The sequence below is a fragment of the Siphateles boraxobius genome, unplaced genomic scaffold (genome assembly GCF_051911475.1).
Source record: "Siphateles boraxobius isolate OS27281-9 unplaced genomic scaffold, OSU_SipBor_1 66, whole genome shotgun sequence".
NCBI lineage: Eukaryota > Metazoa > Chordata > Actinopteri > Cypriniformes > Leuciscidae > Siphateles > Siphateles boraxobius.
In genome coordinates, this window is record NW_027509193.1 from 8,400,797 (window position 1) to 8,415,105 (window position 14,309).

The 14,309-nt window shown below is 37.2% G+C and overlaps 1 protein-coding gene and 1 long non-coding RNA gene across 5 annotated transcripts in view; one reads left to right on the plus strand and one right to left on the minus strand.

The window, feature by feature from the left end:
• Positions 1 to 14,309, plus strand: part of LOC143721541 (uncharacterized) — a 323,157-nt gene that overhangs the window by 143,240 nt on the left and 165,608 nt on the right. The gene's annotated exons all lie outside the window — the stretch shown is intronic.
• mrtfaa (myocardin related transcription factor Aa) overlaps positions 1 to 14,309 on the minus strand; it is a 49,449-nt gene that overhangs the window by 30,418 nt on the left and 4,722 nt on the right. For all 4 annotated transcript variants that reach the window (XM_077211977.1, XM_077211979.1, XM_077211975.1 and 1 more), the window contains exon 2: positions 10,224 to 10,397. In XM_077211977.1, the coding sequence (XP_077068092.1) occupies positions 10,224 to 10,383 (160 nt within the window). In that variant the 5' untranslated portion in view covers positions 10,384 to 10,397. The remainder of the gene's footprint in view (positions 1 to 10,223; positions 10,398 to 14,309) is intronic.

Below are 14,309 nucleotides of genomic sequence, written 5' to 3' on the forward strand. Positions count from 1 at the left end.
GGTGTAAAATATCCTTGGAGGCGACAAATCAAGAAAGATGCATATGCTTTATGGATAAACATGATGGGCTCAAAGGTAAAAGTAATGAAACTGAAAAATTCTCAAACTGCATTTGAAGAATAAAATGGGTGCATAAGCAAACACAGTCCTGTCTCCTACATCCTGACTGACAAATGGAGTCTCTCATCAATGTTGTTACCGTTAAAGTCACCATGAAATCAAAAATTACAATTCTTGTTTGTTTTTTATTGAATACTACAATATTTATCATTATTTTTAATTCATGTGTCCTTGTAACATTTCATCAAAATAACTTCCCCTCCGTCTTGCAGTGACACCTCTTCACTTCTCTGATGACGTGTTTATTGACACGTTTATTGAAGGCGGGTCGCCATCCTTTTTTTTTTCTTATTCGAGAAGCCGCTTCTCTCGGATATACGTCACAATAGGGAAGAAAAGACTACCGCAACATTTAAATATTAAATCGTAATATTTAAATAAAGCTACAATTAATTAAAATGAACAACTTAACATTGAAAATTAGAAATGTTGCCTTGGCATCTAACCTAAATAAGATTACATAAAAGTATTAAAATAAAGTATTTAAAAAAAGAAATATAAACAAACTAATAAAAATGACAAAAAACTAAATTTAAATAAAACTGAAAATACAAAAATAACAGCTAGCTCAACATATTAATAAATATTATAATAGTATATAAATAATAATAAAACAACACAGTCTCTCATTCCATTTGACATCCAAAACATAATCTGGTATGACAAAACATATCTGATACCACAGCGGCAACCCTGCAATGTGGCCAAATATACAGTCGCCGCAAATAAATTATTGTTTTAGACACCTGTTCATAAATACACTTGTAAAATAAATGACTTCGGATAAGATAACAAAATATAAAAGCATCCAAATATTAATTTTGGGTTGACTGTATAAACTCAGATTGCATGTCCTCTGTAACACATCAATGTGAGTTTCATTGCTGAAACTATTATATTTGATTCAAAAAGAAATTCTAAAAATCTTTTACAACATCATGCAACTTCTTTCCAGTTCCTGCGCAGTGCAGACAGAGTAGAGTGCATGTCTGCAGCCAGACCTAGGGCTGATAGCTAGGGCTGATCCATTAGCCTGAACAAGGCACTTCAAATCAGGTCAATGAGGGTTGGTTAAAAGCATCTGCTAAATGAATACTTGCTTGCCAGACTGTGTATATACGGTTGCACAATGAAACTGAAACACTTGGTTTTAGACAACAATAATTTATTAGTATGGTGTAGAGCCTCTTTTGCAGCTAATACAGCATCAGTTCATCTTGGGAATGACAGATACAATTCCTTCACAGTGCCCAGAAAGATTTTCAGCCATTTCTCTTCCAGAACAGTGGCCAGGTCACTATGTGATGCTGATGTAGGAAAACATTTTCTGACTTGCTCCTCCAAAACACAGCAAAGTGGCTCAAAAATATTTAGATCTGGTGATTGTCCCAGGCAATTGGAATTTTTCAACTTCACTTTTACAGTATGTATATTAAACCATTCTGTCACAAGTCTTGCTCTGTGTTTTGGTGCATTATCATGCTGATACATGGCAACCCCTTCAGGGTACAGTGTCCTCCAGAATGTTCCGCCAGTCTTTGGCAGTGATGTGTCCATCAAGTACAGTAAGGAATGCCATGATATCAGCCCAAACATCACTGACCCTGATCCACCCCGTTCTTCACTCTGGTATTAAGCTTCTCCACGCTGTAACTCCCACGATTGTGGGACAGACAGTGAAGGTGGACTCCGAGAACAATACATGTTTCACATTGGCCACAGCACAAGATTTCCCCTGTTGGCACCAATGAAACCGACTTTTGGCATGCGTGACCAAAGGTTTGGCTATAGCAGCCCGGCCATGAATATTGACTCTGTGAAGCTAATTTAATTCTGCAGTGAGTTGGGCAGTTGTGGTTTTACGTCTTTTGGATACAATTGGGTTAGTACTGGACAATCCTTTCAGGCAGCTTCCTCTTGCATCGAAAGTTACTCCTGTTAGATGTAGTTTGTTCTATGTGGAGATATGCCGTCATTACCCTGGATACCAAAGCTCTTGATTCACCACAAAGACTTGCTGTCCTGGTCACAGATGAGTCAGTGAGAATTTGTCCTTTTTTGAACTCTATGATATTATGACATATGATTATGACACATCAATGTTGTGTGTATTGCAATATTTTATGTACAGCTGTGCTATTGCTCTGATAATTTAACCTTCACTCAGCTCATACTGATGTATAAAATCAGTGAAGATTGGCCAGTGTTTCATTATCATTGTTCAAGATTTCAGGCTGACCAATACTTTTCCAGAAAAAAAAAGTATACCAAAGTGCTGATAGGATCCACTGGATGGCAGTAGCGCCACCTGACAGATAACTCCTACAACCACATTTTCACCCTGAACATACAAAGATTGTGGGAGGCAAGTGTGGGTGTTTACAAAAATAAGCAATGCAAAATAAACCTAGAAACCATCTAGGCCGGTCACCACATGCTAAACAGGTCATTGCTATGAGGCAGAACACAGTTAATCAGCTTAGCCATGTATGAGCATGTCACATTTCGGCCATGTGCATGTATGCTAATCATAACATTAGGCTTATAATATCAGATCATAACATTGTGTTATTATGCACTTGTGCACGTCAGTTGAAGCACTTTCTTTTTGTCCCGTTTATGATTTTGGTAACAATTGACAATTATTAATTACTCTCCCTCATGTCGTTCCAAACCCGTAAGACTTTTGTTCATCTTAAGAACACAAATGAACACACAATCTTTTTTTTTTATGAAATCTGAGAGCTTTCTGTGCCTCCGTTGACGCTTTAAAAGGTTCATAAAGAGATCATAAAACAAATTGAACGGTTTAGTCCAAATTTTCTGAAGAGAACGATCACTTTATATGATGAACAGATTTAGGCTTTTATTCAGATATAAACATTCATGAACTCACTCATTCTCGTGTTACGCCGCTGGTTTGAGATTACACAAAAACCAATGAGGTTTATTCTCGTGTTTTACGCAGCACGTTTAAGCTCCACAAGAACCAATGACATTAGTTGCCCTTTGTTGTGCAGCTTGCTTGAGCTTCCGCAAGAACCAATGAGCTTCATTCTCATGTGTTACGCAGCACGTTTGAGCTTTTTTTCTTGCGTGTCAAGCAGGGTTAGGCAGGTTCAGTTGAGCTTCTGTTTATGTTCACTGATCAATCTTTATGATTATGTGAATAAAAGCCTAAATTCAATCTGTACATCATAAAAAAAGCGATTGTGTCGAATCTAAAGCAAAGATTTGGACTAAACAGCTCAATTAATAGGGATTAGTTTTACAATCTCTTTGAAGCTTTAAAGTGGTAGTTGCATAAATTGCTCGGATTTCATTCAAAATTCTTTCATTTGTGTTTTGAAGATGAACGAACGTCTTACGGGTTTGGATCAACATGAGGGAGAGGAAATTATGACAAAATGTTTTTAATTTTTGGTCAACTATCCCTTTAACTAGCAGTGGGAAATACATATAATACAGTATTTGATAATCTTTGTTAACATTAGTTAATAAAAATACAACTGTTCATTGCAAGTTTGTCAGCTCGAGTCCATTAATTAATATCAACAGATACCGCTGTATCAGCAAATGTTGAAATTAGCGTTAACTGATATCAATAAATACTTTAACAAAAGCTAACAATGAAAAAAAAATCTTCTATAGTAGTTAACTAATGTTAACAAATGGAACCATATTGTTAATGATAACAAATGGAACCATATTGTTAAGTGTTACCATGATTTTACATTTATTTGATTAATGTGACTCAAGCTACATTTTTTTTAAAATCAGCTTTTAAAATCTGTGAATGCACAGAGGATCCAAAATCAGCATCCGATAAGTGATAAGCAAATGAGAATAAAATTCCTTGCCATTTGGCTGCTAGATTTACAAAAGTCCTGCAAAATAAAACAGTCTAAAATGAATCATACCTTTCCACTTTAATATTTGTGGTGGAAAACTTACCATCAAATATTTATCTAGGGTGCCTTTAGTTTTTTTCCCCCTCCATAGCTAGATGTGGTGACATTGACAATGCCATTAATGTGAAATATTCTTCTCATTAAGACACCCAGACAAAAATACGAGGGGCAAAATCTGTCCAGGAATTGTGAGATGGTGTCTTTTCACAGGTTATTTTAAGATGAGCTATTCTTTCTTATAAAAGTGCAACTGGTTTTCAGTGGCATTGCATAGGTTGTAATTATACATTAAAGATAGATTGCAATTAATTATACATTAAAGATAGTACAATTAATTGCACTGAAACCGGACGCGATTTGGTAAAGACTGCGATTATTTTATGCGCAGTTTGTCAGTGCAGTGCAGCTGATCGGTAGTAAATGCTGCTCCATCTGAACACCAGAGGCCGCTCCCGTGCAGACATGCCAAATATGCCCCGCCGCAGAAGTATATTCGTTCGGTTCACATGACGTCACTGTAGCTTTGCGCCGCCATTTTGACGGCTGACGGTCTCACTAATGCCTGCAATATGTTGTGCAGTTGGCTGCAACAACAGCTGAAAGAGGAACCCCGAACTGGTATTTTATTTTATACCAAAAGAAAAGGATAGAAGAAATGTTTTGTATGAATGTCTAATATTGTATCATATCTCATCTTTCTGTGCGCACACACCTGACCCGAAGCGTGCAGCCATAGACCCCTATACAGCGCGCGAGTAATGAATTGAGCTCTGTTTCGTGTCTGAATGGACAAATACACACAACATTATGTTTAAATGTCCGTTTTGGAGAGTATTCACGTAAAATATGTCGGTTATGTCTTAAACAGAGTTGTCATCCAGTCTCTTTGGTAGAGATAGAGATATATATATATATATATATTAGGGCTGCAACTAACGATTATTTTGATAATCGATTAATCGGACGATTATTTTTTCGATTAATCGATTAATCGGATAGAAATTAAATTAGATTTTTTTTTATTATAACTAAATAAAACCGTAAATCAGGGTATTTATGTGTAAAAGTGTACTTTAAAAAGTGCAAAAGCCACACATTGAGTTTTACTAATATCAATATTTGCATTGTTTTTAATGATAATTGCTGATGGCAAGTTGATAAACATGATTATTGTTAAAAAAAATGATATCCAACATATTATGTTTTAACACAATTTTTGTTAAAACAAATTTACACAGACATGTTGTTCAGATGTGAATATCTGAACTAAAAACAAACTAAAAACATCTAAAATATATAATTCATTTAATTTTTATTTAAAATTAATTATATATAAGGAATATAAGGATAAAGAATATAATATATATTATATATATACTATATAAAAGAATATAATATAAGGATAAATTGATTAAATAAATATAGAAAGACTGAAAACAATTGTGTGAATGTAGAGCCGCAGTAGATCGCGTTTGAAAAACAATTAAAACTTAGTAGACAAATGCTATAAAAAGAGAACGGAATGGAGGTAACGTTACCCAGCAAGCTAACAGGCTTGAGTAAAGGACAGGAGAAATTATGCATTAGTGCACAAGCATTCGCTGAAAACCACTGAGTACAGTGACTAAAAAACAATATTTTACTGCTGCTGTTATTAACTGCCTTTGTATTTAATGCTTCACTTTGTAAACACCGTTTTAATTTAACCTATTTCTGCGGTAGCGCTATTTTAATCCATCACTTACGTTGCGAGCGAACTGATTGCACAACCTGATGCTCGAGACAAAATACAGACATCCCGGAAGTCCCGGGAGTCTCCCGCATATTGATTGCGGCTCCCTGATGCCCGCGAATTAGTTCAAACTAATGCTCGAAAATCTAGAGCGCGCAAGCAAGAGCGCGCATGCGAGACAGAAGAGACTGCTCCAAACCGTGTAGCGCGCGCGCTCGGCAGAGCGCCTGAGGGAGAGAGACCTTGCGTGTGTGTGCGTACCAGTAAACGCTCCCCGTGACGTAAGCAGACCAACTAATCGATAATGACATTCGTTGACAACGATTTTCGTAATCGATTATAATCGATTATATCAATTAGTTGTTGCAGCCCTAATATATATACATAATATATATATATATATATAGAGAGAGAGAGAGACGAGGAAAACAAAGCATGCAAATGGAAATTATCACGGCCAGAAAAACTATAGAGCTCATATTTTTTTTCGTGCGATTAATTGATTTATTGACTATCGTGACAGGCCTAATCCAGATTAATGACAGCTAGCCATGAGCCGTGGCTAACAGCTGGCAAGCTACCAGCTGAGCCACTTAGCTAGCTAACAACTCGCTACCTAGTCAGAGCAAACTACAACCAAAATCATACTAAAATAATCATTTGAATTCATTTTATAATACCAACATTTCCTATGATTAAATATAAATCCTTGGTGGCCAGGTGCAGCTCTTTTACGTCTTTTACCCATCCAACAACAGCACATTGATACGCGTCTGTAATCTTGAAAGCCTTCAAGCGATCCCCACTGTAGGGGAGGGGTTATGCACAAGATAAATATCATGGAAGGCAAATTGGGGCAAGTCTGGGGCAGATAATAAAGGACAAAAGAAAACTGGGGGTAACAAATAAGGATCGGAGCCTAAAATTAAATTTTTCTCCAGGTATCTCTGTCTTTCTCTCTCATTCAAATGGGCAGTTTGGGCGGCCATACCGGGCGAGATCGGTCGTCAATATGGCGGCGTTCTATTTCTAGTGACGTAGGTGGCATCTATGAATAACCCCCGTCATTCCAGGGCTGCGTTCCAGTCCAAAATTGACATGCCCTTCACTCGCTAACTTCCCTCCGTCTCGTTCACTCAGATTTACGTTATTGCTTACGTTGCATGAGTGGCCACTACTGGCGGGACCTTTGCAATAGGCTGAATTGGAACATGCTAAGCCCTTGATCACTTAGATTCCACATTGGGGTTGATTTTTTTTTTCCTTACGAAATTGTTTAATGCAGCATTCTATATGTATACAGATGTGTCTGAGTTGTTTAAGTTTTTTTTAAACAATTAATATAGAGTTGTTTGTGGTGGGTTAAATTAAACACAATTTCTGTTGACGTCACAATCATGTTGCATTGTGGTATATCGAGCTGCCTGAAGTGTACATATGAAGTAGACTCGCTCCCTCTGTCAAAATCGAGGGAGAGAGAGTGTCTGTCCATATAAACTTCCCTTCTCCACTTCACGAAAATGGAATGCACTTTAAAATGGCGGCAGGGATTCCCCCGAGGGGAAGTGCTTAAGGAAGTTCGCAAGTGCGTGTCTAAAAGTGGACTGGAACGCAGCCCAGGAAATCCCTATCGCTGTAGTGTAGCTGAATAAACAGGAGATTGAAATGCTTCGATTGATTAAACATGACCAATAAACACACAACTGCCTTATTCTGTGTAAGAAGCCACATAACCTCACGAAGGATGCTCAACTGTTGTTATGAAGTTAGTTTGGAGTAAAAGCATGTTATTTAATGTTGTCTTTTGTTGGACAAGAGGTTATTAAATGCTTCTCATATTTGGAAAGCTGTTTGATGCGTGTTGCTTTTTCAAATGCACATTATAGCCTAAGTGATTCAAACTCACAGTCCTCTCAGATGGAGCAGCGTTAAGACCGGGGGCACACTGGCTGCGTGGCGTGAGCGTCTCGGCTGCGTGTCGTGTCCGTTTTTATTTCGGCTCACATGTTAACAGGTTAGAGCTTGCGTGACACGCACGTCTTGCCGCACCGAAAACGCATGCATGCTAGAAATAGAACCAACCTCTATTTTTCACGCGACACGCAAGTGTGTTGGAAGCGTTTACAAGCAAAATATGTTTATATGTCATTTTGGCACGAATACATATTAATAAATTACATTATGTTTGAAAGTCTATAGGTTTTGACATAAATGCAGATATAAATATAATTTTAGAAAATAAAATAATAATTGTCGATTTTCAAATAATCAAATAATAATTATCGATTTGCCGTCTATACTGGCGACGTTGTCTTTGCTGTATCAGGCTATATATTTAGGCTTATATAAACATACACACACACATATACATATATATGTATATGAATATATATATATATATATATATATATATATATATATATATGTATAAACGGCGCCTACGTCCCGAGATAGCCCTCCCTGTACGTCACCTAGCAGCAGCAGGTTTTCTCAACGAGCTCCCCCTACAGCTGTGAGGCGTATATTTCACAACAATGTCGTAAAAAAACTCACTAGCGGCCCCTCCTCCCCCTTTCTACTGCTGCTCATGTGAATTTGTTATTATCGGAGCCGGCCAACTTTAGCGTGTGGAGCTATGTCTACCGAGGTGGGTTATACATCATACACATTGAGGGTGGCGTGTGTGTTTATGTCGAATTGCCATAAAGCAGTTTGTGTTTCTCACTCGTTCTCGCTTCTCATGAGACTTCCTATTCGCAACTTAGTGGGACGTTAGTCCCCACGTTGCAAGGTTGGTTTTCCGCCTAGGAACGCTGGGGGGGGAGCGGGGAAAGTCACCATTCTCATCAGAACAAATTATTAAACCATCCAAATGATTTCTAAACGGTTTTATTAAGTTGAAATAGTTGCCGAATGCCCCTTTAAACGCGATTACATGGAAATTTCGATTAATCGTCCAGCCCTAAAATAAATTAATTATTTTTTAAATTACCAAAAACAGTTATTTTAAAGAGGCCATATTATGCCCTTTTACAAAATCTTGATTTTGTTTTCATGGTCTTCTAGAGTAGGTCATGCTAGAGTCTAAACTGTTCAAAAACTTTTCTCATATTTTACATTGTTTCAACACCTCTCTTCCTGTCTCTGTGAAACTCCTCCCTCTGAAAAGCCCAATTTGCTCTGATGGACAGTTGGACCAGTCTGTTTTGATTGGTCACCCACTTTGAACACATTTCGGAAATGCCACGCCCCTTACCATAACCGCAACTTTCAATACACCACTAATGCAACTGAAAGCCTAGTCCCTTTTTTGAGTATGCCTTGGGTGGAAATTATTTAAATGAGGAATATTATGACGAGTGTGTTCCTGGAAGAAAATTTCAGACTGCGAAAGAGGTGTTAAAAGGGAGTTCAGAAACAGTGGTTACTGATTTAGAGAATAACTAAATCCCTTTTGGAGTGACTTTTTGCTTTAGAACTTTGCTGACCTTTTTTCATGCTCAAACAGAAACATTACACACTAAACTAAAGAAAGTTGATGTTGATGAAAATGTAAAAAAGCATAATAGTACCCTTTTAAAGTAAACTAAAGCCTGTGGTAAACAAAACTTGACTTGACTTTATTTTGTTCTACAACATGATTTAAACACATCCATAGCAAAAATGAGAATTTTGAAGCAGTTAAGTTCATTTTTGAAAATGTACATTGTTAATAAGTAACTAGAGAAGACTAGCCTGACAATCCAGACCCACATCAAGATGTTAAGTCTGGGAACACACCATTGACAGGGCTCAATCCAAGGGGCGGGATAAATGGCTGTCTTTCAAATTCCCTCTGCACGCAATAAGATAGGGCTACAACCAACCAGAGCAACGAAGAAGGTGATGTAGTCAGAGCGACGGACTTCAGTGCCTCTCTGTTCTTTTCTCAAAGAAAAGCTTAACTCCAAGTCTTCCAGAGTCGCGATTTGAAAGACCGCTGTTCACCAGCAGCAGCGGTCATCTTCTTTGTTTTCAAGTAGCAGGGAATTCACGCGGAAGCGTCAAAACTCTGTCGTCATTATGTTAAGCCCGCCCACCGACACTATATATGATGTGATTGGCCTGACCAGAGTATAGTTTTTCCAGCTCGAAAGCCAGTGGAGAGTTGCTAGACGACCCTGGCTGCAAATTACATTTGCTGTCGCTAAGGTGCGTCTAGTTTTCTAGGCTAAAAGAAGACAGCTTGGGGTGTGAGTGTGTGCAGTCATCTAGTTATGTTTACCACAGGCTTTATTTTACTCATAACTTTTAAAAAATAAATTATAAGATCTAGATGGAACCAGCGGCGAATTAGACTTCTGAGTTCTCGTGAATCGAGTTCTGACGTCATAACTGCACCACTCTATTACTCTATTAAGTTTCTGTGTTTTTAGATTTAGTATTTAGATGTAATTGTTTTGGCATTATAATAAACTCACCATTCTTTCTCTCGTGAATAGGAAGCAAGTTGGGGACGGGCTGAAGAGACAGTTCTTGCAGCTCATTGGCTACAACTTCACTCTGTGGACTGGAGGCGGAGCCTGTGGGATGAGAAGGGGTGGTGACACTGGGACTTGACTCCTCCCCCATAGTCGCCATGGTCAAAAACAGACCTAAAGGAAAAAGGAGAACGGATTATTAAAAATAATTACATTAGTTATTCACCGTTAACCTACTTTATCTTAAATTTGCTAGTAGTAAGTAGATTTATGTCCCTTTAAAGGGAATGGTTAGGGTCATTTTTTGACAACAGTTTTTCAAAGTATGTACAAGGATATTTTTCAGGAAAAAAGTACCACATTATGAATATGACCTTTAGTTACAAAAACAAAAGAGACATTCATCTCGGAATGTGTGTGTGTAGTGAAGAGATATATGATCTCACTGCAACAGCAAAAAAACTGTGGTAACACAAACTCTGCAACATCACCATGGTAACATGTTATAACGCTTCACATGCAGAAAGCAGCATCCTTGCAGTGACAGGTTGTGAAGGCATCATCCCAACACTGAGTCAGAAATTCAGTCATGGCCACATTTGCTAATGGGGTTCACTTTTTCCAACAATCTTTTTCCAAACTTCCAATGTTAGAAATCTTGAAAGATCATTTGAAAATTGAGAGCATGTCTGCTCTGACCTTTACATATTCTGTGTCATGGTGAAATGTCCCGGCAAACCTAGAGCTCAGATTACACTTTTTACACTCAATTACAGAACCTGAAAGATGGTTTCATGTGCTGAATGGGACAAGATTTTTATTGTTTAAAAGTTAAAAAGCAGAATTTTAAAATGTCTATAACATTTTGAATATTCAAAAAAGAGAATTTTTGAATGTCAGCATTTCTCAGCAACATCTGCAACGTTTGAATTTTAGAATGCCAGAAACATCAAGAACATTCAACAAATGAGCATTTTAGAATGTCTGCAACATTTTAAACATTTAAATGTTCAAAAACAGAATTTTAGAATTTCTGCATCATCTGTTCAAAAAAAGCAGTGTACGTTTTTAGACGCCTGTGGTGAAAATCAAGTTTTTAAATGTTGTTTATATGTGGTGTTTTTAATATGCTATATAAAACATCTGCAAATTCATAAGTCAACACCATTGCAGAGTATTTTTCATCTTTAAAACTGCAGTGAACTAAAGACAGTCTCAAAACGCAGTTTGAAATTGCTGATTTCTTACGTCACAAACTACCTTGTAACTAATCACATCAAGGTGCCGGATAGCTTTAGCATAATTTACATTCTTTGAAGCAGGGGAGTCTAAAGAGAACCGATGAATCCCGGTATATTTTTCTGTTGGGTACATTTAGCAATATAGCGGGTGCATTATGTATATGATGTTATGATGAGCTATATGTCTTCCTCCACCGACGTTCTGAGTTGTTTCTAAGGATTGTTAGAAGGCAGCTGTCTGACTCTTAGATGGCGAACGGGAACATGGTTTGTGTAAAATTAGCAACACAATATTAGCTGTTTTATAACAGTGAAGCTAAAGGCTAATCATATTAATTACTGTTGTGTGTCAGACACTGTAAAGAGCGATACCATTGTGCAGCGTTTACCTCAGTTGAGAGAGTTAATCTGTGAGCCGTTGTGAGTGAGTGGAGGCGGGGCTTATATTCATGGCTCCGCGTATACTAAATGAAGCAAGGTTGTTACATTTTAAGACATGAAGACGTTTAAATATATAATTTTGGTGCTCAAATATGAGTTTTAAGGGATTAAATTATTGACTACAGGGGAACTTTATAAAAGTTCTCTCATGTGCCTGTTAAAAAAAACACAACATGAGAAAATATGGTTAACGTAATAATGTATAATCAGAATTGTGTACAACATTTTAGATCTGTCAATGTGGAATATCGAAATGTCCTGAATAATTTCTTGCAATTGCTACAAGTAAGATCTGGACAATTTGAAATATTCTACAATGCATGACTGTTTTTTTAACATCCAGAAAGCATTCACAGATTTCTCATTTCTCATCAAAACGTCTCGAGCTCTCCATCAGAACTGATCTCAAGTTACAAAATCCCCTCTTCAGAAAAAAAGATCTTTGTCAGATCCTATCACCTTGCTTTGAATAATAGGGAAATAACATTGTTATTTCAGCTAGTTTACTGAGAAGTTGCAAGCATCAACAAAGCTGCAAACTCAAGCCGGAGCCATATGAATAAATTTAGTTTATTTAATTGGTAAAGCACAGTTAATATTGGAGCAATATTTATTAACGTTTTTTTCTTTTTTTATTATTATTAGTTTGAGCATAATTAGGTGAAAAAGAAGTAAAAAATGAACGTTTCTGTTCTCATCTAACAATGACATGAATCCCAAACGAAAATGTCAGTGGATTTCATTGTAGTAAGGCTTCACACTGAGCTCTTGATGATTTGATGATGTTATTTGTCCTGTATAATCTGAAAAAGCAACATTAAGTTTCTTGAACGGTCTTATTTTGTGGAACAGAGAAAGTCATATGAATCAGATTGGCCGTCTACACACAGGGTTAGCAGAAAACAAAACACTTTGTTGTAGAACAAGAGAATTGGTTTTCATAGAAGGAGTGTTAGGTGCCTTCAGAAACGCATTTCTCTCCACAGGGTTCGAGTACAGAGATAAAGAGAGGAGCAGATAACAGCTTAGTCATGTGGCGAGTGAGTCACACAAAACACACACACTTAGTTCTCATCAGGCCATCTGAGCAAAACAGAGCTGCTGGAATCTATCGTCATGGTGATGAATGATGTCACAACGGGAAAACATGATTGACAGGTGCATTCTGTTTATATCTCAGCACTGCAGTAAAATTGTTTTGCAAACTCATTTGTTTTCTGTAATATGATTTTGTCTTCCCTTTTGTTGCTTCACAGAACATTTCTGTGAAGTAAAACTAAAAATATGAGTGGGAGTATTTGTGGTAAGAAAAATGTGCTGAGAGCGACGATGAACACAGGGAAGTTTTGGAAAAGGGACTTAGACACCAGATGTACTGTTTGGTCCAGACTGTGAATGTATAGATGTATAGAGATTTACATATACATATATAGCACCAAATCAGCCTATTAGAATAATTTCTGAGATCATGTGACACTGAAGACTGGAGTAATGATGCTGAAAATTCAGCAGGAATGCACAGTGTAAAAAGATTCTAAAAGAAATCACTTATTTTAAATTATATTAATATTTCTTAATATTATGTTTTTTGTGTTTTTAAACAAATAAATGCAGCCTTGATGAGATGGATGGATGGACTTTAAAACTGAGACATCCTGACTCTGACATCGAACACACACTCATGATAATTACACTATACACTTACACAAAATGTACATGATTTATTGATCTTTATGGGAAACTGATGCTCAACTGCTGGGAACATATTGCACTTACTGACATCACTAATCGTACATCACTTTGAAGATTACTGCTTACCCTATATTCAGTTTTAGTCTTTCCAATCCACTGTTTTATTACCTCCCAGAAAAAAGAGAGTCCAATTAAAGCCAATACACAAACAAATTCTGGGGGTTTTGGCTACTTTTATGGGTGAGGAATGGAATGAGGATATGACTTAAAGCCAAGACTACAGCATAAGCAAGGTATTTCCCTCATGCCTTTGAATTGTAAAACTGTGGTCAAGTTTCTTATTTTGGCTTTTGTGGTCAGGCACATTTGCTTTTATCTGGGTCAGAATGCAAAACACCATTCTCTCTGGGATGAATTGTCCCTCTACAAATGCTCTTTGGCGTTATTATCGGCTTCAACAGGAGGCAGTTGGATGGTTGTTTCTTCTGTTTACCAAGCTAAACACGTGAACATTTTAAGACTACACATATCACCAAAAAGATCACAGAGTCAGAATACCATGCCGTGTGCCTACTAGTGTCTCTGCAAAGTGGCAGCTGGCTAATCTATGCCCGGAACAGCCAGGCCAACAGTATCCAAGTGGCCCGCAATCCTTTCAGTCAGTTTTTTTTTTTTTTTTTTTTAGATATCAGATTACAAAAGCAAAATGGGT